Source organism: Solea solea, chromosome 5, assembly GCF_958295425.1.
Source record: "Solea solea chromosome 5, fSolSol10.1, whole genome shotgun sequence".
In the NCBI taxonomy this organism is placed as follows: Eukaryota; Metazoa; Chordata; class Actinopteri; order Pleuronectiformes; family Soleidae; genus Solea; species Solea solea.
The window spans coordinates 4,944,300-4,969,880 of NC_081138.1; the positions used below are offsets into that span (position 1 = coordinate 4,944,300).

Here is a 25,581-nt window from a genome sequence, read left to right on the forward strand (position 1 = left end):
TTGGCCAGGAAAAAATAAGTAAACACATTATATTTTTAATCTCAAAAAGGTTGAATAAAGGTTACAGTAATAATAACAATAATAATAAAAGAGACCGCTGCTTTGTTGCATGGAAGCACTTGTGTAATGTAGAATATCGAAGAGAACTAATACAGTACAACGATTATTTTTATGATCGATGAATCCGTCCATTATTTACTCGATTAATCGAGTAATCGTTTTGTCCATAAAATGTCAGGACATGTTAAAAAACGTCGATCAGTGTTTGTCAAACTTGGAAATGATGTTCTCAAATGTCTTGTTTTGTCCACAAACCAGAATTATTCACTTTGAATGATTTCTTTGTTATCTGGAGCAAAGAAATTAAGAAAATATTCACATTGAAGAAGCTAAAACAATCAGAAATCTTGTTTTAATAATGAAAAAAGCTTCAAACCGAGGAATCAATTAACAAAATAGTTGACGATTAATTTAGTAATCGCTTAATAATCGAGTTTTTGTTTCAGCTCTACACAAAACAGTAAAGAAGACAAATGGTATCACTTACAATAAAATCGTGAATAAAAGCCACTATTAAATAATAAAAAAATACAGTGGGTTTTAAAATAAGTTCACTGATCAATGTCATCAATATTAGTAAGGTATTATTTTATACTTGCATATTTAATTTAATATTTAAACATAACTAATATAATTGTTAATCAATGTGAAGTATTATATCAGTAAATGAATAGTTAATAAACAAAGTAGATGATACAACATTAGTCAAATGTTAGTGTGTCTAATGTGGGAACAGTAGCACTGACTCTGGATCAGTTTGAGTTTGTCCAACTGCGACTGTGCAGTGTCGGTGGTGTCGCTCGCTGATGACGTATGAGGGAGAGGAGGTGTGGGTTTGCCACGTCGGTCTCCGTGTAGCGTATTGACACTGTTGCTCCTCCAGCCCGGGGGCTAACTTTTGAAGCCGTTTTATGCTCTCAGCTCTGGACTCCGTCACCCCCAGCGTCGCCAGGCTCGTCGTAGCCGTTCCCCACAGCAGTGCAGTCGAGGAAAGCGAAGCTGTGAGGCGGAGAAATGCTCAGCGCCGCGCGGACTCGTCTGCTCACAACTGACTGATGCATCCTCGTCCAGGTCGCTCCTCCGTCTGTTATCGACGTTGTGTAAGTAACCACGGCTTTAACGCCGCTTAAAACCCCCCTCTCTCTCTCTGTGTGTGTGTGAGGGTGTGTGTTTTTGTGGGGGAAAAACAGCGAGTTCCACACGGACGCAAATCTCAGCCTCTGTTCAAGTGTTTTCAAGTTTCCGCCGTGTCCAAAATGACAGCGCTACCTGATGTCATGAGCTCCACTGCATGTTCGAGCAAGTCTGTGTGAGAGAGAGAAACACTGCGAAATAAAGAATCACCGTAAACCTATCATTTTTTCACAGCATAACGTCAGGGCGCAATTATACTTCTCTTTCTGTCCCACTCAGAAGTAAAAGTTCGTATTTGTTTTACTCTGGAAGTACCTACTCTTCCCTAAACTTACAAACTACCAGCCTGCAAATCCCCCTCTAGTTATATTCACATGCTCACAGTTCCTGTTTTCACTTTTGAGCTCTGCTCCCCCCCCCACTCACTCACTCACACACTCAGCAGTGAGTGAAACATAAGTGTATGTGAGAATTCATTGTTTTTTACACGATATGAATTCTATTCCAGCACATTTTTCAAACACTAACTCCTTTTTCACAAAACTCTCAAAAGCACATTCAAAACAAGATGGTGGTCATCCTCATGTGTCTGCAATATCCTTATAGAATTATACAGAAAATGAGCAAACACACTAGGGTGTGTAATCGTGTGTAATAGTTGCAGATTATTTCTCATCATTTTTGAGTGTTTGTCAATAATTAAAATAACAATTCATGTGAATATTCCCTGGGTTTTTTTGCGCCGTATAACAAAGAAATCATTGAAACTGACTCATTTTAGTTTGTGGGCAAAACAGGTACATCATCATTTCCAGATGTTCTGATATTTTACAGACCGAAACAAATACTCGATTCATCCATAAAATAATCGTCCAGTTATTCAATTATGAAAGTTGCAGCCCTAAAACATACACAAAGCAACATCTTCAGAACGATGTTTGTGTTTGGATTCAAGGATTAAGGATGACATGTTGGTGAAGAAGAGTGACAAGTAAAGGTAGAATATAAGGAGGACAACAGGTGAGATGTGCATCCTTCAGTCATATCAAACAACACTGGACAATGTACTGATGTTTAAAAAAATCCTGATTATTTCATGTTTCTCTGTAGAACCCCCAGAGTTTCCACAGTTGACATAGTAATTGACAGCAATGCAACCTTCTTTAATTATTGCAACCCTCAAATTTCTTTTGGCAATTATTTATATTTATTCTGGAAGGAATAGTGAATGATGAGGAAAAAACCTCATGTAGGTAGTAGAATGGTTGGGCAATATATTTATATTTTATCTGTATTGTGACATGAGACAAGATGTGGTCTTAGATTTTGTATTTTGTTATTGTTTCCTGGTTTTAAAGGCTGTTGCATTGACGTATACATTTCTGAAATACACTCAATATTGTAAATTAAATAAAACATAAATTGATTAATGGAATCGACAAAATTATATTTGGAAAAAGTAGGGCTGCAATTGGGTTGATCTGTGTTCCCCAAACCTCAAAACGAGGATGTTCTCCAATGTCACTTTTAATTCTTTCTTTGTTATATGGAACAAAAAAATATGATATTAATAGTAATCCAATACTCATTGGAACTCCTAAAAACACTCCAATTTTAAACCAAATTATTTGTATTATAGCAAAATTTGACCATATTTATAGGCATTTGTAACGCTTATATATCTCGGATATTATAAGCCCACTCTTCCCTTGAGCTTTAAGTTTAACAGAAATATTGATTGCATTTATATACTGTATATTGATATCAAATTATATAAAAAACTATGTTGTGATAAGATTCCCCCCCCCATGTTTGCCCAGCCCTAGTTGCGTGTTCATCCTTGTTTACTGCATGTGTGTTCTGACAGTTGTTGCTATTGTTCTGGTGGAACACGCTTATATTTAGACATGTAGGAATTGTTTTTGTGACGTGAGTGAGTGATTGTGTGATTGAGTTTTGTGGTTGAGACTAATTGTTTGGACATAAAGCATGTCGGTAAAGCCGATTGTATAAAGAGCTTTGAAAAAGTGGTTTCCGCACTGGTAATGCTACCATACACTGATTGAATTCTTATTATCTTCTCCATCATTTTTTGTCATTAGCCGTATCAGTGAAATGGAAATATTAAGGCAGGATGTGATCTGGCTTTGATGTGTTTTTATTTTTTTTGTTTGTTTTCTTGTCACTGGTCAGTATTTTATATTTTTATGATATATTCAGTATGTTAAAAAACAATCAGCATCTTCTAGGGCTGTAACTTGCAGTTGTCGTTTTCATAATGGATTAATTATTTTCATAATTAATGTAGAAGATTGAGGATGCATTACGATTCATCGATTATCGACGATTAATTTAGTAATCGATTAGTAATCAAGTAATAATTTCAGCTCTAGTATTATCGTACTGTGACTAAAAATATCGTGATAATGTTTTATTCTGGTGTCTCTGGCCATTCCCACTCCTACTATCTATCTAAAGGCAATTGTGGCAATATTGTTGAAATGATTGCTGTAAGTTTTTAGAAAGTTAATCAGCAAAGCATTTGTTAAATCATTTTTAATATTTAAAAACTAATATCTTTAGGTTTTCAACTTATTTTTGCACGACACAAAACATTTGAAGATGTGACCATTTGTGAGCGTTTTCCATCAGGATCAGTCTTTGCTTAGTCATTTAATCGAAGAAAACATACTTGGTTGTTAAGAAAAACAGCGATTGATCGTGTCGCGTCCAATTACTCACAACACCAGCAGTTGGCCCATCTCTGTCTGTATGAGCATAGTCTGACATGGTGAGAGCTAACTGGCCTTTGTAACAACAATGATTTAACATGTCGTAGCAGGAGACCAGAGCCTCGGCTGTAATCAATAACAACATAATTAATGGCTGCATTCCATTCATTTGTGTCAGAGTATTGTTCCTACACTCTTTCTGGCATTGCTAAAATGGAAAGGTGCCATTATTATCTTCGCCAAGGAGATTGTGTTTGTTTGTTGAATGGATTTTCATTAGGTTTTCATGTAGGTTATGGCTTAAGGAAGAAAATATTCAGTTTTGGTGGTGATGCAGATTCAGTTTTTTATAAAAAAGAAAAACTGTATCTTGTAAGTGCTTTTTCTAGTTATTGTTACATATGCTTTCCCTGTTGGGGCATGTTAAATGTGTGCTATAAAACACTCAGCATTTATAAATCATACAGGTACTGGCCCATTTGTTATTGGCGTTAAGAGAAAGGTTGAAGTACATAGTGCCAGCCCCGGTATGTCTCAATGAACGTGATAAATATTTTTCTACAAATTGTCTGCCGATGACACACACACTCCTGCCAGTCATCTCACATTGTAGATCCATCTAAAATGTGTCAGTGCCTCTGCCGATGCCTCCAGGAGATTATTTCTGAATATGAGCTTAAGCAGACAGCACGGACCGCGTATAAACATGTCTGATTCTGTGGAAAGGTGTGTGTAGAGGTGATGTGACTATTCTGTTTGCTCTGTGACTTATTTGTGACAATAGCCTGCAGCGTTGCCACCTGGAATATTACTGTTGAAACTCAGGTGTTAATACAAGTTTGTGATACTTTAATTTTTATCTTCCATCGATATCAGTTTATATTTGTCAATATAATGCCAGGTGTAAAGGGGGCCTCTGTGTTCTAATCAGATTATAGAAAGCCAGCCAGTAATTAAATAATAAATACATCTAATCTGGGGTAGGCAATTTATTTATATATTTTATGTAATGTTTTATAACAAATTATATAGGTCTCACTTGATTTAACGTGGATCTTTGTCTTTTGTAAAATATTTGAATTTCATGGCGTCATTGTTATACATCCAAATAAACAAGAAAACATACGCAGAAGATTCAAACGGGCAAACAAAGCAAAAACAAATAGTACAATCAACAACAAAAGACAGGAAAAAATATTTATATATATTATAATAATAGGACTATGTTGCAACTAATAAATATTGTCATAATCGATTATCTATTGATTCATATATTATTTTTACTTTATTTCTTTGTTACTTGGAGCAAAGTTATGCTATAGGGCCACATGGTGGGTAGTGGCTAGCGCTGTTGCCTCATAGCAAGAAGGTCGCTGGTTCGAGTCATGGTTGGCCCTCTTGTTACCAAAGAAAAAAGATCAATCGCAGGATACTTCAGAGAGAGTGAGCACTCCTACTTGGCTGTTGTATCAAGCTGCTGGGCATGCATGTCTCTGTGGAAAGTTTGCTCTTCTAGCATTTGCAAAAATTGTCTTTGCTGCTAAAAGAAAGTATACAGCTTCAGGTCATATATCACGTATCCTGCTGCAGTCGGCAAACAACTGTTTTTCTGTGCTTTCCTACTCCACCGTGAACACTCAGGGGGAAAAATGGAGGGAATATTCCACATCAGATCAAATCTAATTTATTTATTGCTTATCTATAGTTGTCATGTGTCATGAGTGACTCACCACACCTGCAAAGTAATTTCCTGAAGGGAAAACCCTGGCAGGTTTCTGAGGCCAGAAATGTGGCACTGACACAGTTCATGTCATGACAACATGTCAGGTCTTTAATCTGGAGCAGGTTAAAAGCATCATAGCCAAACAACAAATGGTTTGTGTTGTTTTTATTTAGACGCTGTCGATGAATAAACAAACATCTATGTGTTGACAAGAGCTGCAACTAATGATTATTTTCATAATCGATTAATCTATCGATTATTTTCTCAATTAATCGATTCATCGTTTGGTGTTCAGAATATCAGAAAACCTTAAAAAAAATGTTGATCGGTGTTCGTCAAACTTGGGAATGATGATGTTCTCAAATGTCTTGTTTTGTCCACAAACCAAAATGATTAACTTTAAATTAAATCTTTGTTATCCAGAGCAAAGAAATTAAGAAAATATTCACATTTAAGAACCTTAAACCGGGAATCTTGTTTTAATCATGAAAAAAGCTTCAAACCGATTATTCGATTATCAAAATAGTTGTCAATTAATTTAGTAATCGATTAATAATCGATTAATCATTTTAGCTCTAGTGTTGACCAAACAAATTTAACCGAAAACCAATCAGATCTGGTCACATTATGTGATGGTACAATATGTCGAGCAAATGTCAAACCTGGAAGTTGTTGTGTGTTGTAGGGGTGTTATTTTCCTGCAAGAGTGTACCATGTAAGTTGATTGTGTTTCTTCTAAAACATTGTTCAGAATAGTATGTGTTGTTCTTCTTCTTTTGGCTTCTCCCTTCAGAAGTCGCAACAGCAGATCGTCTGCCTCCATCTTGCCCTATCCCTTGTGTCCTCTTCTGATACACTAACTGTCCTCATGTCCTCCTTAACAACATCCATGATTCTCTGTGGTCTTCCTACTTTCCTCCTGCCCGGCAGCTCCATCTTCAACATCCTTATGTCTCTCCTCTGCACCAAACCATCACAACCTTGCCTCTTTTACTTTATCTCCATCAGAATAGTACATTTAATGCCCCTTAAAACCAGTGTTTCTCAATCCTATCCTGGTTCTTTGGACCCACTACCCTACATGTTTAAGATGTTTCCCTGCTCCGGCACACCTGATTCAAATGGTTAGCTTGTCATCAATCTCTGGTAACCTGCTAACGACCCATTCATTTCAATTAGGTGTGTTTCATCATGGTACGGTTCGGAACGGTAAAGCTCTAGTTCAGGGTTTGCATTTTGACTAAAAACTGAACCGGGATGTGGTGCTGGGGCAACGACAATGACATTGAACGCAACAACAAAAGCTGGCAGCTGTTTGCTGGTGTTGTCTTCATTTTTTTTCTTTTTCTTAGTGGTATTTAAAAGTGCGACTTCAATGAGATATTTACACCAGTTGCAAGGGAGTGACGTTTTTCTATTACCCCCTGAGCTGACTGTCTGCAGTGGAGACGGTCTAGGACCAGCCTGACTGTACAATACCATACCATTTTACTCTGGTACCCCAAGGGAAGGTAGCCAAAAATGAGGGGCTGGTTATTTTGGCACTATAACAAACAAATACACACATACTGTAACAAACCAAACTCTTCCACTCTATGGAAACACATCTTTCAACATGCACGGTAGTGGGTCCCCAGGACCACGACTGATAAACACTGCTTTAAATAATATGTCCTTGGAGTATTTGCCATAACACTGTGGTGGAAATCTGGAAAATAAAGATTGCGTAATCAATGACAAGCTTGTCTTTTTATATGTTAAATGTCAGCAGGCCTTTGAAAAAGCATCCACACACAAGGCAGAGAGCTCATCACAGAGTTCAGTCTGGAATGCTCATGACAAACAAAGTTGTCTTATAGTGAGAACATAACAATTACCCAGGGTCAGATGCAGGTAGTTTTTGCACTTTCTCTGATAAGGAGACGAGCGCTTCTGGTGGGAAAAGCGGTCTCTGGGTCAAACATGAGATAATAACACTCACAAGCAAGGAGTTATAGAAAGTGGTCAAAATGGCCTAAAAGATCAAAGTTCAGCTTACTTAATGGGAACAGTTGAGAGCGTGTACATCTGCACTGATTGGTCAACCTCTCGGTTGGCAAAGAAATATTTGGCAGTTTGAGTTAAAACTTTGGACTCTGCAAAAATAAGCAACCATCTCTCTTATTTAAGGTTAAATGAGAAAATAATGGGACAATGAAGCAATAATGAAAACAATCATTAGCCGCCCCTCTGCTTTATTACAGTTTAATTACATGCAGTGTAAACCAAATGCCTGGGGACCTGGTTCTTAATTTGTGTCGTAAATGTCGATTAGGCTTTAGTTGTTTAATTTTCAACCTTTTAATGTTTTTTTAATTGTTTTTTTTACTTGTGGACCACTCAAAGCAAATGTATTCACTGATGAATGCCTACAGGGCAACTTTTCTTAATCACATTTATATCAGCATAGGCTTTTTCTCAGCCATTGCAGTCCGTCATGGAACGTCTTCTGGCATTGCCAACCCATCATAATCCAGAATAATCTTGTTTATGGTTCCCTGAGCATGGCTGCATTTTCAAAAACCTCTTAAAACCTATCTGAACACCTATAACGAATCTAAATAGCACTTATTGTGTACCTTCAGTGCACAAGACCTCCTCCATTTTAAACTGTGTTTTCCCTCAGCCTCCACAAGATGATTAAATATATGTTTAAATGTTCCCTCCACAGTGGCCTGTCTGTACATGGTGGCTCTTTGAGGAGAAGCGGAGGAGTCGCAGCGGCTGTTGGTTGGTGGGCGGTGTCTCTGGTTGCCACGGTAACTGGCGACCATGCCAGGAGGTCGCAGGGGCCCCAGCAGACAGCAGCTAAGTCGCTCTGCCCTGCCTTCCCTGCAGACTCTGGTTGGAGGCAACCTCGGCAATGGTACAGGTATCAGGAACAGGTACGTACACGCACTTCTGTAATGGTCCGTTTAATAGACGTATTAGTGAAATTGCTCCTATGACTTTATTGAATTGTATTTATATACCATTATTGTCAATGTCCACATGCCATTATTAACTATACCCCTCCCTTTTGGCAGCTGTTAACTGCAGCATTGACAATATTATCAGCAAATTGTGCATACAAATGTCCTGTAGTCGGCCAAAAAAGGAATTTGAAATGAGTCTGGCTTCTACTACTATGACAGTGATCCAAACAGACCCCAGAAGCCGCCACGACTTTTAAAGCTTAACTTTGAAAGTCTGGTCACCTCCTACTCTAGTTTCGGAATACATGTTTTTATTCCGCCACCATAAACATCCATCCATCCTTTTATTGTCCACCACTTTATCTTCACTGTTATAAAAACTCACCACAGACGGTCCCCTCTCCGACCATGTGCATTTGTTTTCAATGGAGCCGGTGTTGCCATGTCCATGCCGGTCAGCATCCGTTTTTGCATGCTTCTGTGTTTTTCAGTTCTCACCATTCGAGGAAAGAGCTTGTCTGATATTTACTGCTCGATTATGGCAAAAATCATAATCTCCATTATTTGGGTCAAAATTGAAACCAAGATTATTTCAAATGCAAGAAAAAAGCTGAGGAAGTCGCTCAATGACGCCATGGCCTAATTTGCATAATTTGCTATGTGAATGTAATTGTAATGCACGCTGTAGGAGAGAGGAATAACATTGTGGAAGTTCTAAACATTGTGGTTTAGAACTACTAAATATAAGTTGTCAACACTGTTTGCCGGATGGGAAGCCAGACGCCGTTTAAACATTAAAAGCATTATTTACAGAATAAAAGCCCCTGTTTTGTAATAATCGATTTATTTTGACTATTTTATTTTTGTAATCGCTTGGAGCCATGATCGTACTTGAAACGATGATTAGTTGCACAGCCCTATGACAGACTGTTGGGGGAATGGAGACAACCTCCCCGCAACAAGGCATTTAATCATCACAATGACTCCAAAGCTGTTAAATTAGGGTAAAAATCCTGCATAGTTATACTTTGAGACTCACAACCTGACATGAACATCCCTTACAATGTGTAGGTCGATCTAAAACATGCTGTTTCTGTCAGACAGCCTAAAAATATCAGCTGAAAGTAATGAGCTCCTGAATAATTTAGGAATCAGAAAGACTCTTAGCTGCCAGCAAAAAGGATGTATAAGCTGCAAAATCTTTAGTAAATGTTGCATTTTTCAACATGTACTGTTTATTTATATTTTTCATTTTTAAGTTTGTTAAATAGTAACAGAGCATTTAGTTAAATGCGTCATGACTGTAGGGGTTGTATTCACATCACAAATCACCAAATATCATCATTTAATGTCCTGAATGTAGTGAAATGATCAGTAACCTGGCTCTGGTATCTGGTGTCATTATTGTGTTTCCTGTTTCTGTATGCAGTCATGTTTCCTGTCTTTTTTGGTCAAAACTGAGGATACAGCCATTCAATATAAACACGCTTTCCTGTCCTTATGTTCAGTTTTAGCTCCAGTGACCAGTCAGCTGGTCTGAACATTGTTGACTTGGTTGATAAGTGCTGAGTCCCACAGGTTCTTTTCCAGTGTTACAGAAATTAAATGTTGTTGTTTGAATATTTTTGTGAATTTGAATACACATATCTTGCAATATTATAACATCATCATAACGTTTTGAGGGAATCCATTCAAATTTGGCACAAACATTCAATTGGACTCAGTAATTAACTGATTAGATTTTGGTGTCAAAGGTCAAGGTCATTGACTGATACTTACAGGGTGGTAATTCCAGTGGTGTATTTTCTTTCTCGTAGGAGCAGTAACTCGGTGGGTCTGTCTGCTCCGCCTCTCTCGGCCCTCATTACCCCAGAGCCGGTCCGACACTCAAAGATCCCAGAGCTGCCTTTGGACAGCAGCCTGCTCTTTGAGTTCCTGCTCTTCCTCTATTTGCTGGTGGCCTTGTTTGTCCAGTACATCAACATCTACAGGACGGTGTGGTGGTATCCATACAGCCACCCTGCTGCCTCTACCTCGCTTGTAAGAACCACAAGTTTAGCAACAGCTGAACAGGTTTTTTGGTGTTTCCTATGAGTGATGAATAATTATTTTCATCATTATTTAATCTGTTGAACGTTTTTATTTGATTAATCATAGTGAAATGTTTTACTGTCGTGAAAAAGCAGAGAAACAAGAACATATTCACATTAAATATTAAAGTGTGCTTCAGTTAAAATTGAATGTAGTATGTGCCTGTACTGATTTAATTTTTTAGAGTAATGTAGCTTTTCCTGCCCAGTTACTTAATATTTTGTTATAATAAGAAACTTGTCATTGTCTGATTTTCTATCCTTAAACAATAAACCTAATTTAAGATAGACTATAAATAGTCTCATTTGCCAGACAAATCAAATTGGACTTTACTTACTTAGAAATTTGCTTATGAATGATTTAATATAGTTCAGTTTGTGATCTAAGACTGTGTAAGATTAGTATAGTCTCCCTTATTCTTTTGTTATACTGTCAGGCAGTTGTAGAGGAATCAAAAAGGAAGGTATTTGCCTCACTAATGCTACATTTCTTCTTTTCTGTATCGCACCCACAGAACTTCCATTTAATGGACTACCACCTGGCTATCTTCATCACAGTGATGCTGGCCAGGAGGCTTGTTTGGACTATAGTTTCAGAGGTAAACACCTAAACCTAAATATACAAAGCCATTTTAGGATGGTTATACATAGTATACATGGTATTTTAGTACATTGTCCCTGCAGGAAGTGAACTGCTGATGTCGTCTTAAACGTCTTTTGTGCTCTTGTCTCGCGCAGGTGTCTCAGAGCAGCAGCAGATCACTGCTCCGCTACGTGTGTCTTATCGCGGCCCGGCTCTGCCTGTTGACCATGTGCGGCTGGGTGCTCTGCTGGACGCTGGTCAACCTCTGCAAGAATCACTCTGTGCTCAACCTCCTCTTCCTGGGATACCCGTGAGTCTTTAACTCACTTTATTTGCACATTCCCATTTGCCAGAAAGTTGTGCAGGATTTATTATAATTATCCAATTGTGATTTTTATAGGTTATATAGGTTTATAGCATAATACCATCAATTTAAATGTGATTATTTTGAGTATGTATGTATGTATTTGTATAAATATGTAATTTACCAGAGCTCTGAGACGCTGGGCAGTCTTGAAAGTAGACCTTTAAAGTGTTTGAAAAAATGCTTGAATTTGACCATATAAAACTAAACTGTCGCTGTTTTTATGTCCTCATTCACTCACCGCCCTCCCTCTGTGCCAGATTCGGCGTGTACGTCCCACTCTGCTGTTTCCATCAGGACGGAGGGAAAAGTCAGACGGCCTCGGCCGACTGCGATTACCCGTCTGACCACCAACAGACTGAGCTAGCAGAGGCTCCATTCTTCCGCCCACGTGACTTCCTCTTCCTGCTGCGGGAAAACCTGAGAGAGCAATTTTCCAGCCCGCCACACATGCCCACTCACACCTGCCCGCCGCACACACACTCACACACACCGGAGGTGATTCGAGCCGAGGTGGAGGAGCTGAAGAGCGACTTCAACCGTCGAATAAAAGAAGTGCTCTTCAACTCACTGTTCAGTGCTTACTATGTAGCTTTCCTCCCTCTGTGCTTTGTCAAGGTTGGTGTCTGTATTTTATATCTGGATTTCGCGCCGCTCCGTTCCTCCTGTAACGCCTCCTGTCGCTAACACTTCATCTCCGCAGAGCACCCAGTACTACGACATGCGTTGGTCATGTGAGCATCTGATCATGGTGTGGATCAACGCGTTTGTGATGCTCATGAGTCAGCTGTTGCCCCCCGGCTACTGCGACCTGCTGCATCGCTCGGCAGCTCATCTGGGCCGCTGGCAGAAACTGGAGCACGGCTCGTACAGCAACGCTCCGCAGCATGTGTGAGTGTACACACATTTCTACTGTGACTTTATGTTTAAAGCCTTGACACAGTTTGTGATTGTGTGGTTTATCTGTTTCACAGGTGGTCAGAAAGCACTATTTGGCCTCAGGGGGTTTTGGTACGACACAGTCGCTGTCTATATAAGGCAGTTGGACCCTATAATGTTGCTCTACCCTCTGATGTTTCCCACGCAAGGTTTTATGTGAGTATCCGTAGTTTAACCTGTAAAACAACGTTTACCAGCCTTTTTACATAGAGACCCACTTTTGAAAGGTCACCATCGTGACCCAATTTACAGAATCAGTAACGACGAGAGCAAATTTGTTATGCACGTGTTATCTAATGTATCAAAGTAAAAGGCCCAAACAAATATAAACCTCAACCCATTTGTTTTGGGAAAGACTGCTGTAAAATATTCAAATATTGACGAAATAATGGCACTTTTACAATCTAATACAAATATTGCTGCTGTGAAAACCTTGAAAAACAACTTGAACAGACAGGAAACACAGACACGTGTTGGAGAGGTTAAAAGACATGCATCAGAGGTTTGAAAAGACACGAAAGGCAGGTGCTGTGGTTTAGGGTTGGTATCTTAATCCCTGAACCAGCAGCTTCTTCTTTGTACAAATGTTAACCACACTTTTCTCATGCTCTTAAAAAAATAGTGAATATTTCTCGTTTTCCTCTTGTGTTCACTGCTAAACCAGTTTTTGCTGCAAGGCGCTACCTCGGTCCAGTTTTGTCTCGACAAAATTCCACGGCGCGTTTATGATAAAACGGCTGATTGTACTCAATTTCATTGTAAGTCGCTTTGGATAAAAGCGTCTGCTAAATGACATGTAATGTAAAAAACATTACATGTACATAGTGCTTTGTTAAACAGGATAATTAAATCTGTTGTGCTGTACTAATAATAGCAGTGCATGATGATGATAATAATAATGATAATAATAATACAGCCTGAGTCACAGATTCCTGCAAAATGAGTAGAGCAAGCACACAAAAGAAAAAACTGGGAGGGAGAGAAAACAAGGTTCATGTTATGGTGACATAAATACAAAGAGAGAGAGAGAGCGTCTTTAGTGCATCATGGAAGTCTGGCAGTGTAGACCTACAGCAGCGTATTCCCCTGAGCCAACTCTAACTATAAGCTGTAATAAAGGGTAAAGTTTAAGATTATCTTAAAATACAGTGTGCACCTGGTTCCACCTCTGTATGTGAGGAGCAGCATTCTAAATGATACCTTGGATTGGTCTCACTTTCTAGTTGCATATTAGGCTTTTTACAAACTTAATATCAGTATAATATTATGCAACAATTCATGCCATTGCTTATATAAATAACATTGTAATACTATTAGGGCTGGGCGATATCTCGATATTTTAATATATATCGATATATTTCTAAACGAGATATAACACGGGACGATATCGCTTGTATCGATATAGTTCATTATGCGTTAAAATGACAATACACAGGCCACAAGTTCGCACCTATTTCTCCTCTTCCTCTCCCTGCATCTCCACACACACACACACCGGGGCGTCACACCCGTGGGTGATGTGGGTGTTTCAACACCCACACTTTTCCCGGTGAGAGGGTTAAACACCCACACTTTTTCTGCAGTTTTTCCTCAGTTTTGCACAAACGCCTCACTACAGACGAAGTTGTCAATACTGATAATAAAATATAAGACATTATTTAATTATCATATCAACAAGCTGTGTTAAATATCTATGTGAAATAATTGAGAAAATTGTTCAAACCCAATTAAGCATTCATTTTCACAGATACAATTTTTATTTTATTAGTCATGTTTGTTCCAAAGTCCGTTTTTTTTTTAATTTCTGTTAAAATTGTAACAGTATTGTATTTTTGAATTAATTACTGTATATTATTGTCATGCAGGAAAGAGGTTTGTTTTATTTTTATTTCAGTGACCTGACATTTGGCATGTGGCTTAAAGGGTTTGCCTCTGGAAAAGCCTCCTATCTATTATGCTTTAATGCTTTGGGGGAAACCCCAATTACATTACAGAAAAAATATTGAGATATATATAGAGTATTGCCATTCAGCTAAAAAATATGAAGATATGACTTTTAGTCCATATTGCCCAGCCCTAAATACTATGAATACCATTTTTTCTCTCCTCTCCCCCATTTTTCCTTTCATACCAACCGCACATCTTTGAGCCTGTTTCCTGTTTAGAGGGAGGTTTTCTCTGTTGCCCTCTATAGTGACACCCAGTGTTTGCTCATTGTGTGAACTGCTGGGTTTCACTTCTCTCGCTATTATATAGTAAGGTCTCTGCCTTACTATGAAAAGTGCCCTGCGATAATAAATGTTGAGATTTGACTTATAAGGGGGAACATCCTCATTATGGAGAATTACTATAGTGAAGTCTGACGTATTGTAGGTCTGATTTTCATATTTGACGGCTGTTCAAATGAGAAATGAATCAAGGGACACACCATCAATGATGTTCCACAGCACTTTTGCGTGTAATTTATTATGATTGTTATATATTCTCAGACGGACGATGAAAAAAGATCGGCCAAGCGAAAGAAAAATCAGTAGAGTTTTTCAGAGTTCAAAACCTTTATCAGTTGACCTGAAATTCATGTTATTATTATATGTCCATGCATAACAATGGACAAAAATATTGGGACGTGCGATCATTACACCAACAGGGACTGAAATGACATATTCATATACATATACAATACTTAAATATGGAATGTGTCCCCCCTTTTGCAACTATAACAGCTTACATTCTTCTTGGGAGATATTTCTCAAGGGTTTCTGTGTCCATTCCTGCTGTAGAGCAAACTCAAAATTAGCTGGTGAACTTCTAGTCTGGTCAGAAGGGGTGTCGGAGGGTCACTCAAATCCAATCCACCTTTACTTATAAAGCACAGCTGAAACAAGGTGCTGTACATCAGAGATAAATAAAACATAGAAACATAAGAGCCAATAAACCTAAAAACAAGTGACAAAAGTCTAAACATTTTGGGAAAAATGAACTGTTTAGTAATTGAAAATTAAAATTATACCTTGATAACCCATCCTGGTGTTGCAATAAAATATATTATGGCTGATATTGCACACCATTTCAAAGTAAAACCATAGTTGTGATGCAAAATGAGTCTGTAAATAACAAAGACAGACAGAAATCTAATTAAATAAAAACTTTATATCAAAAATAACACAAAACAATTGTAATTAAAACATGAGGCAAGCTTATATTTAATTAATGTTGAATGTATAGAAATGTTGTTCACTGTTGGGCAGTTTGAGCCATGTGTCCCGCCGGCCGTGAGTTTGGGACTCATGAGGTCAGGCACTGACATTGGATGAGAAGGCCTGGCTCTCAGTCTCTATTCCAGTTCACCAAACTCATCAAACCTCAAAAGTCTTTATAGTCTTTGCTTTGTGCACTGGGGCACTGTTATAGCATTGTCCAAACTGCCAACCCCCAATTCAATAATTCAAATACTTTTGTCCATATATAATGTTGGTCTCTGTATTTTGTCTGATTTTCTTTCTTTCTTCTCGTCTGTTGGTTTTCCAGTTTCTGTTTCACAAGCCCTTGCGGATCTTGAACCTGCTGATCTGGATTGAGTCCAGTGTGGTTTTGTACCAGTTATACTCTCTGCTGCGCTCTGAGCGCTGGAACCACACGTTGTCTCTGGGCCTTATTCTCTTCTGCAACTACTATGTCCTTTTCAAACTGCTGCGAGATCGCATCGTGCTGGGCAAAGCCTACTCCTACCCCGTGTCCGCCACCAGTCTGGGCCTCAAATCACCGTGACGGAATCCCAAAGAGCCGAGACCTCATCGACGAACTCTGGATTTGAAGGCGAAACAGGTCGAGGTCTTGTAAAGTGGACGACTGGAGGATTGTTAAGCGCTCACGCTTGGAAGTTAAGGGACAGACTGTGAAGTCATACCTGTTTTGATACGGTTCTATTTTTAATGCAATGTTTATATATACCTATTTAAAAGAATATTTTTATTTTGTATACTATTTCGAGTTACGCCGGGCATTACCACACTGACGACATCAGCATGTTGTGTTACGTTGTTGCTAAGTGACAGGGAAGTCGGGGGTGGGGGGAGGGGCGGGGGCAATGCCAGGTGACTTTCGCCAAAGATATTTTAAGTGCAGGTGGCCAACGACAGAGCGACTTGAGCCGCGACGGTCGGCTAAACCAGATGCGAGGTTCAGAGCAGTGGATGGAGTCGTTCCTAAGAATCCTGATTGGCTTTCGTTCTGTTTTGACCGTGAGGCTCCCAAATGTGAGATTTGGAGACGTCATTTGTTTTGCTTAGCGGGATGATTGGATTATTTCAGTATTGCTGCAGCTGTTATTGCGGATCCCTCCTTTTTTGTTCTTCAATCAGTTTATAAAGCGTTCTTATCTGCTTCCAGGCAGGGAGTGTAAAAATGAAACGAGCTAAATTGATAAGCGAGGAAACGGGTAGCCGGGCTCCGTCGAGCTGTTATAAAGTCAACCTGTCAGCAGCTCACTAATTAACCCGTTTTATCTCCTTTGTTTAACTTGAACAGAAGCCAAATTCAACATGTTACAGGGTTTTATCTTTGCGTCAGGCCACTCTTGACCAGACGACATCAAATCCTTCTCATTCTTACATCTTGGTTTCTGTTGAAATTAAACAAAACAAAACAAAAATGTATATCTTTGTATAAAAGGTGTAAGCTGGCTGATTGTATTTGTCAGTTAACCTGTTTACAGTTTGCAGAATGAGTTCTTAAATCAGAGCCTCTCTTTGGGTTTATATGTCAAATAAAAGTTTTTTGTTAAACATCTTAGGTCCGTCTGTCCACTGCCGAAGCCAAGACTGCTGCCTTCATTTACCATTCTTACCTTCTCATTATCAGTATCTACTGGGACAGATCCAGCACCAGGCTTTTCAGAAGTCCTATTTGGTCATTTTGAAAGTCAAAAGGTCTCAGTGATGCCCCACGTGGATTCATTTGTGTCTTAAAAGCCATGCAGACACTTTTATTTTAAGTTTCGGTTCCTGAATTCTCGAAAACCATAGTTGCTGTGAGGACCATAATCGCGCCTGGTTCATCTCTGTTGACAGGATGCAGATAACCGAATGAATGTGGCCAATAAAGTTTTCTGTTTGCCCGGATCCAGCCTTTTTTTTTTTTTTTCTACCCTCACTGTCATCACGTCTTTTGTGGATTCAACAGCACGGGATGTTGAACCTCTTTTGTGTGAATTCAAAATCAAAGGGTGATGACGGCTGCCAGAGTCACCTCAATACCAGTTCATGTATTTTCAGTTACCAGAGTGGTGTTACAAACACGTAGCCTTGCTTTTTTGTTGCCTTTCTCTTAAGTCACTCTCGTGATCTTCCCTTTGCTCTCCAGTGGGTTCTTTACGTAATATTCCCACTCCTCCACTGACTCTAGACTCTAATGTTTAGCTTCAGAGAGGATGGGGCCCATTAGCTGTGTATTATTCAGATAAAAATCAAAAAAAATTTTAATTGGGGATGGAAAAAAAAAATTAAGTTTTCGGTTGAGTGCAATTGAGATGAAGAAAGCTACGTATGTCACGACACAAAGAAGTGTGGAGAATATTTGAGCTCTAATGTCGTGCATGTGCCCGTTGCTCTGCTTCGTCTCCAAGCTCAGCCTCCTGGTGCTAATGCTCTGTTTGCAATCAGCTTCCACTGAAATGGTGCTGTCAACTTGGAATTTACATCTCTTTTTTGTTTTGTTTTTTGTCTTCAATTGGGCAGCATTACTTGTGAAAATCACTTGTGTATGGGTGTATCCTCCGGTATTACTTTTTACTTAAATTCTTCGTCTTAAATAATTTCCATTCGTTCCATCTGCTTTGTTTGGTTTGCCTTGAACCCTGAAGATGACCGTGAGATGTCTGTGACGGTTACTTGAACATCCTCTGGCCCAAATTAAATTGAGAAAAGTGTATGCCTATGGAGTCAATGCGTCCCCTTTTTTTTTAGAGTTTCTTTTCTATGTGCCATATATCCCAGGATTCAGACTCCTGGTTGAAGGTGTTTGTGCTGGAGAAGTCACAGGAGCTGGTCCTCATAGTTCGGCTTTTTACAGTGTTCCGTCGCCCCACAGCATTTCTGAAAGCATTGGAAATAAAAACAAACGGCGTTTAAACCAATAATCTGTGTGTGTTTATGTGTTCTATAAAATGTCATACACTGAAAAAGAAATGTGTGACACAGTTTCATGTTTGAAAGCATATATTTCATTAGATTTGTTGTCAGAAAAACAAACCATACACTGTCACAAAAGTGAGGGGGACGAAGAAAGTGCTCATGTAGGCTGAGGCCAAGTTGCTGGAAAGTAGACCTGTAATGCTCAGTCTTCATCACCAGGGGGAGCTCAGCACTAACGTTAAATATGCGTGTACAATAAACATGTGTTGTTACTTGCAGCCTTGGCAGGAGTGAAGTACAGTCGTTAAACATCAATCTGTGACAAATCCAATGTTCCTCCAAAACTCTGTGTCCACTGAGAGGAGAGACATGAGAGTTTTGGCATCTTTGGTAGCTGACTTTGTACATTCATCAACATGAATCAGTAGAAACAAATCTGAAACAGTGCAATCTTTAGTGTTAGCTCAAGACACAAAAAAAAAAAACAGGCATTGCAGTGAAAAGCCTCCCCCTGCTCTTCTATTTAGCCTTCACTCCAAAAACAAACAGAAATCCCAACGTGTTCTTTGCTGTTCAGATAAATAAAAACCTCCTGACGTAAATGTTTGCCCACATACAGGTCGAGTGTGTAACCTTTATGAGGATTTATTGACAGAAATTGAATATATTCACACTCTACCATCCTATCTAATATCGTCAAAGAAAATGACTAACCATCGGTATGTTTGTGTTGGTGTATAATTGACATAAAATCAAATTTATTTGGTTTTCCTAGCCTTAGAATAAACCTTTGTACAATGACTGTATTAATTGATTATTTATCAATTACTAAATTAATTGTCAAGATTTCTGATTGTTTAGCTTCTGAAATGTGAATATTCTCTGGTTTCTTTGCTCCAAAGAAACAATTAAAAGTGAATGATTTTGGTTTGTGGACAAAAACAAGACATTTGAGAACATCCTCACTTCCGAGTTTGACAAACACTGATCGACATTTTTTTAACTGATATTACTGATATTTTACGGACCGAACGATTAATCGAGAAAATAATTGTGAGCTGCAGCTCGGATGTCTTGTGCCACCGTGTTTCTACAGCGGTGGTGCGTGTCACATTTTAAAGACGAAGGAAAACCAAGACGGAAGTACTGAACGAGATTCTGTGAACAAATCTTTTTAATGAACTAAATCTTTTCTGGCATGTGAAGGCCAACGTAGTTTCCCCATTAGCTGTCGCTAATTCTCACTAAATCTTACACACTGGACCTTCAACAACAATATAACAACATTTTCACGCTTATGCTGCATTCCATTTACAGTGGAATTCCGAACTAGGAGTGACGTCGCCCCCTCAAGTTCAACACGTTCCAGTTGAGAAGTCAGAAACACGACCGTAGCTCAGGCTAGCCGCTGTTAGCCGCTAACGGCGATACCAGTTGATAACAACGCTCTACGCGGTATTTTGTGTAGTAGCGACATGTCTACGGATACAAATGAAACAGTACTACGTGTACGACCGGTTTTACCGTGAAACAAATGCGACAGGAGTGATATTAGCAGTAAAAGTAGCAGGGGTCGTTTGGTGGCAGCCATCTTGGAATCCCTTGTCGGGGTTGGTGAGTTTCCGAACTGGCAATCTACGTTCGCTGAACCTCCGAGTTCCCAGTACAAATGGAACACACTGTTAAAAATGTGTCTGGAGACGCAAAACATCTGGAATGATGCGATTAAATACTGTAATGACGTGTTTGTTAGTGGATTTTCGTCTGTCTTTGCATCACTGATGTTGGAAACAAACAATAATTAGATATTTACATTATGTCAGTGCTATAAGGAGTGAGGACAGATCGGTCCTCGTCCTCAGCCTTCTCTGCAGTCCACAAAGTTCCCTTTTATCCAGTAGCAAATCTGAGCGTATTTGAGAGGCGTGATTCTCACGGCGACGTTAAATTCCTGAGACGCCCCCTGTCGCTCCACCCACTGGTGCCCGGAAAACACGCCGATCACCTTCCTCTCCCAGCGCCGGCGCCGCCTATCCCACATGCGGGCGTAGACCCCCGAGCCGCTGGCTCCGGGCTGAGCGTCACAGTGCTGGTAGAGCAGGTCCGACGTCTCCTCGCCAGCCTGACAGAAGCGATACACCAGCTGACCCGGGCGGTCGTTATCGTACCCGGAGAAGTGGACGCGATGACCGGGCAGCCTCTGAGCTGGGGGGCTGACTCCTAACTTCATGTGGCGGCGTTTGTGGGGCTTCTTGAGTTCGAGCAAAGCGTAGTCGTAGTCCATTCCGATGTCGTTGGCGTTCCCTTTAATCCATCCCTTTGGAACGTGGGTACGCTTGGCTCTGATCCACTGGAACTTCATCCTGTCGTTGGTCGGTGGCTCGTAGAGAGCGGAGCGACCTTCGAAGTGATTGGTGAAGTTGGAGGGTTTGAAGTAAATCGAGGAAGTCTGCGAGTCTCGATGCTTTGGCTTTAAAAATCCAACCCGGAGCTTCTGGGCTCCTTTCACGTAGTTTTTGCCGTCGTGAACGCAGTGAGCGGCTGTGAGGACATGTTGGTCACCCACCAGTGTACCAGAACACCCAGTGGACAGCTTCACAGCCACAGAGAAGGGATATTTCAGCAGGTGGTTCTGTCCGGCGATGCTAAACCGCCCGTCGTGCCCAAAGATCTGCCGCTTCCTCCTGACATGTGACCGCTCGGTGCTCACAGGCGACCCCTGCGAGTACGCCGGACTCGTGTTGGAGCTGGACTTGTAGCCGTAGATCTCAATGGCGGTCTCAGTGAGTTGACCGTCAGAGTGGAGCGTCTCATAGGCCAGAAGACCCCGCAGGTCCCAGTAGCTGGGCTGTGGCGCTCTCCTGTGGCACTCCGGGTCACACGGCGAGGCGACGTCCAGGCGGGCCGGCGACAGGAAGTGAGGGGCGGGCCGGGACTCCGTGTTCTGTGGGAGGACCACAGGGACACGCTGGAGCATCCACTGGGGACGAGAGGAGGAGAAAATAGAGGGAAGGAAGAGGAGGCAGGTGAACCTGCGAATGAATAGAGATCAGGTCAGCAGCTGTGTTTACGAGATAAACATATACGAACGTGAAGATTTCTGCAGATCCTGAGTGGTTCTGTACAGACCAGAGCAGACGTCCGAGATCCTCTTAAACTTGCACCAAATAAACATCCTCCTTCCTCGATGAACCATTAGAGGTTTTATAATTACAAGTATGGGAGTATTGGTATTTCAGCTGCGGGGCTTCTTTTTTTTTCATCTGCACAGGAATTTGGATGCTGTACACGTGCACTATTTTTAATGCTGCTAATATGACAGACAGGGCAAAGATCGGGCCTTTCTAGGCTCTGATGGAAAATTCCTAAAGTGGCCCAGGGGACCGGCCCGGAGTCTGTAAGCGAGCAGGCGGGAACAACAACAAGCACCGCAAGCTCCCAGAGATGATGCAGAGATGAAGTCTCTGTCCTCAAAGATTTATACTTGGAAAATGGAAAATGTCTTTTTTGTATTTGCTTCTTGTGACCTTTTAATTCAGGAACAGGAAGTTTACATTCAAACTGGTTCATAACACAATAAAATTTACAAAGAAATTAGTAATACATCTGTAATAAAGTTAAGTTCAATATTTACAACATATTAACAGCAACGACTCCCTGTTCTTTTGGAAGGAAATTAAAGATATGAACTGAATTTTGAATCAGTACAAAGGCTTGAATAGTCAGAAAACAGAAGAATGAAACTGTGGTTGGTGAATTGCTTTGTTTCAATAATCAAGATAAAACTCTCAAACAATAAAAATGTGAGAAAAATGCTGAATAAAAACTATAAAATCAGGCAGGAAACGTCCCAGTGACACAAGTCTGTCTCGTTTCACGCCTTCTTGTACTTAAGTGACATTTATTTTGGCGCAAAGAACAAACAGAGCACTAGTTTACTAAACTCGGATGAAATCTGGGGCGTTTTTTGTTTAGAAGTGGAGAAAGCAGAGCGTCTAAAGGGGCATTCCGTGTTTATAGACCGCAACCGAAGTCGTTCTATGAAACACTAGGTGTCACTGAGACTATGATCTATGATCACTTTTAAACTGAGCCAATGCAACGCGACTGACATTCCCTCAACTTTTGGTGCAGGTTGGCGCGTTTTGGCGCAGACGGCGGAGGTGACTTACCAGCGGAGCGCAGAGCGGGGGCGCATGGTGGAGGGTGAGAGAGAGCAGGTGAGCTGGAGGCTGAACACTGAGGGGGGAAACCCCTCTAACCAAGAGTGACAGAGGCTGCGAGGAGAGGTGAAGTGTCCGACCCTAGTGACACACAGAGAGAGAGAGAGAGAGAGAGAGCAGTCCCTCTCAGGAACTGACGCCTTTATTTAATCCGCCACACACTGAAGTGCAGTGATCCAGAGTGGAAGAGCTGGATCATAATACTGCCGCTGCTGCTGCTGCTGCAGGAGGAGAGGGAGGAGGAGGAAGAGGAGGAGGAGAGGAGTGACCGTGTCCTCTGACTGTCTGACAGCTACATCTGCGGTCACGTGACCTCACGCACCACTGCTGCCAGTCAAACATCAAACTTTATTTATTTATTTTTCATTTACATAAAATGTAACACAAAAGTGCTGCATATAATCACACACACACACACTTAAACAGGAGCCAATAGGCCCCAGAAGGGTTAAATTCTGGCTGATAATATGGGCCCCAAGCAGGTTTGACCGTGGTTTCCATGGTGTCGTCAGGTCATGTAGGACACAGTAATGATGGCATCGCTTGACAGGGTCTGTTTTCAGATAAAGGACGAGCATAGAAATCGTGTTACAGTCCATAATTAAACCCTATATTGCAGGTTGTTATAAAATTTGAGCCTGTTAGACTATGACATCAATGAGTAGGGTTCCAAACTTGTGGGAATTCCATGGAAATTAACAGGAATTTACGGGAATTCAAAATGTAAAGGTTGGGAACTTAAATATAATTGGTAAACACTATATTGTGGCCTAATCTTGGCTGAAACAATCAGATTTAATGCAAATACAGTTGAATATCCACTACACTACTTACTTTCAGGGCTATTGAGGCCACACCCCCAACATGCACTGCGCATTTCTCCATCACATGCCATGGGGTGTATAACAAGAACTGGATCAAGCACCTCCCCCACTGGCTTGCAGCGGTTTTATTTTCCTGTGGCCACTCCTGGTACTGCAAGAACAAAACAAAAGTTATTTTCCCATAGACCACAATAGTAAAACTGTAAACCTGTTGTTTTCCTAAATAAAATGTGTACTTTTACTCCGATGCATTTTTCTTAACCATCTTCGTTACTCGTTAATACAAGTTAACGAGTACAAGTTGAGCCGCTGTTGCGAGTTTTTAGCGGCACCAGCTGTTAGCCGCAGATTTCGGCTCCAAGTGGACTTAAAACACATCAGCGGCTCGCTGTCTACCGTGTCCGACACCGAGGCTCTGGTCTCCGGGTTTCTGGTCTCCTATCTCCGGGCGCCGGGTTTCAGCTATCAGCTGTTTCAGCTAGCGAGCTAACCCGTTTTGTTCAAAATATCGTTATAATATCGCATATCGCCATTCGGACAAAAAAAATATCGCAATATCAGTTTTCTGTATCGCCCAGCCCTATTCCACAGTGCAGCTTTAAGTAACCTGGGGTTACAAGTTCCCTTTCCACTGGAAATATACGCTGCCCGCACGCATAGCAGGAAAAGTAGGACTAACTGACATAAACACTGACCCAGAAACCCTTGTCATTTATATCAGCAACATCACACGGTGCAATTAGCCCTGTCCCACAAAACACTGCATTGTGTATTTATAGAGCACCCACTGTGTTCTACCCAAATAAACACACACACACACTCATTTCACAACAAGCACACACACTCATTTCACAACAAGCATCTGTAATTGCTCCCTTATGAAATATGACATCCACATTCATAATCAGCCTCACTGTGACTGGTTGTTGTGAGGCTCGGGGGTTGAGGAGGCAGAGCGCGGCGCTGAGGCCACTGTCGGGAGACTCATTTCCACTCCAACCGCCCAGGATGTAACGGCTTCATTAGCGGCACCAGAGAGACGGAGAGAAAGCAGGATCGAACCATTTGGAGTGTCCAGTGAACCTAATCTGCATGTTTTTGGATCGCAAGGAGAACATGCAAACTCAGGAAGAGGAATCCGGGATTTGATGGCAACAGTGTTAACCCTTTATTTCCATTTGGCAGAGATTTAAGTAATCAAGTAATCACTTAAAAGCAAGGCCCTTGCTTAACGTACATATAAAATACCCAACAATTTGTATTTTGTGCACACAAACAACATAGCAGCTTGGAATCCTATGTCGTTGGTGAGGTTGCTCCGAATTTCCGAGTGGGAAATCCTTGGAAATTCCACATTTTGACTACAAATGGAACGTGCTGTTGAGAAAACACGTTATACACAGATTCTGGTACCTTTGTTAAGATCCAGATTGCCCCAGTCTTTATCCTAATCTAGAATAATGTCGCTTTACGAGTTACACACAGTTCTAGCATGACTCGCCACGTTTTTTTTGTTGTTTTTTTATGCTTTTACATTAGGGATAGGGCTTGGCGCTTTTTTGGTACCTGCTCTGGGCGCGGTTGGTGAGCCGATACTAAAATGTGACGTCCACAGACCGCTGGCCACTGACTGGTCAGGAAGAGTCAAGAGCGCGACTTACCGGCCCGAGAATCAAACGGAACAATGCCTAACTGTAGATCAGTAAAAAAGACTTAAAGGCGACATAGACCGGAAGCTCCAATTAACGCTGCGTTTGTGTGTGTATCTGCGTCATTACCTCGTTTATGAAACCCTAAAGTTTCAGAACAAACAGTTCAGCCACT

At 40.7% G+C, this 25,581-nt stretch overlaps 2 protein-coding genes across 2 annotated transcripts; one reads left to right on the forward strand and one right to left on the reverse strand.

Annotated features, from left to right (window-relative positions):
* Positions 1-883: 883 nt before the first annotated feature.
* On the forward strand, positions 884-18,507 carry tmem39a (transmembrane protein 39A). The gene is made up of 9 exons (XM_058629154.1): positions 884-1,160; positions 8,360-8,573; positions 10,421-10,643; positions 11,209-11,292; positions 11,432-11,586; positions 11,901-12,258; positions 12,344-12,531; positions 12,615-12,735; positions 16,108-18,507. The coding sequence occupies exons 2-9, from the start codon at positions 8,461-8,463 to the stop codon at positions 16,345-16,347; spliced, it is 1,482 nt and encodes a 493-aa protein (XP_058485137.1). The 5' UTR covers positions 884-1,160; positions 8,360-8,460; the 3' UTR covers positions 16,348-18,507.
* Positions 18,508-18,793: 286 nt separating this feature from the next.
* On the reverse strand, positions 18,794-23,169 carry LOC131459385 (serine protease 23-like). Its single transcript, XM_058629155.1, has 2 exons — positions 22,883-23,169; positions 18,794-21,742 (listed from the first exon to the last, which is right to left on the reverse strand). Exons 1-2 carry the CDS (start codon positions 22,906-22,908, stop codon positions 20,569-20,571), a joined length of 1,200 nt encoding a protein of 399 aa, XP_058485138.1. The 5' UTR covers positions 22,909-23,169; the 3' UTR covers positions 18,794-20,568.
* Between the last annotated feature and the right edge of the window lie 2,412 nt (positions 23,170-25,581).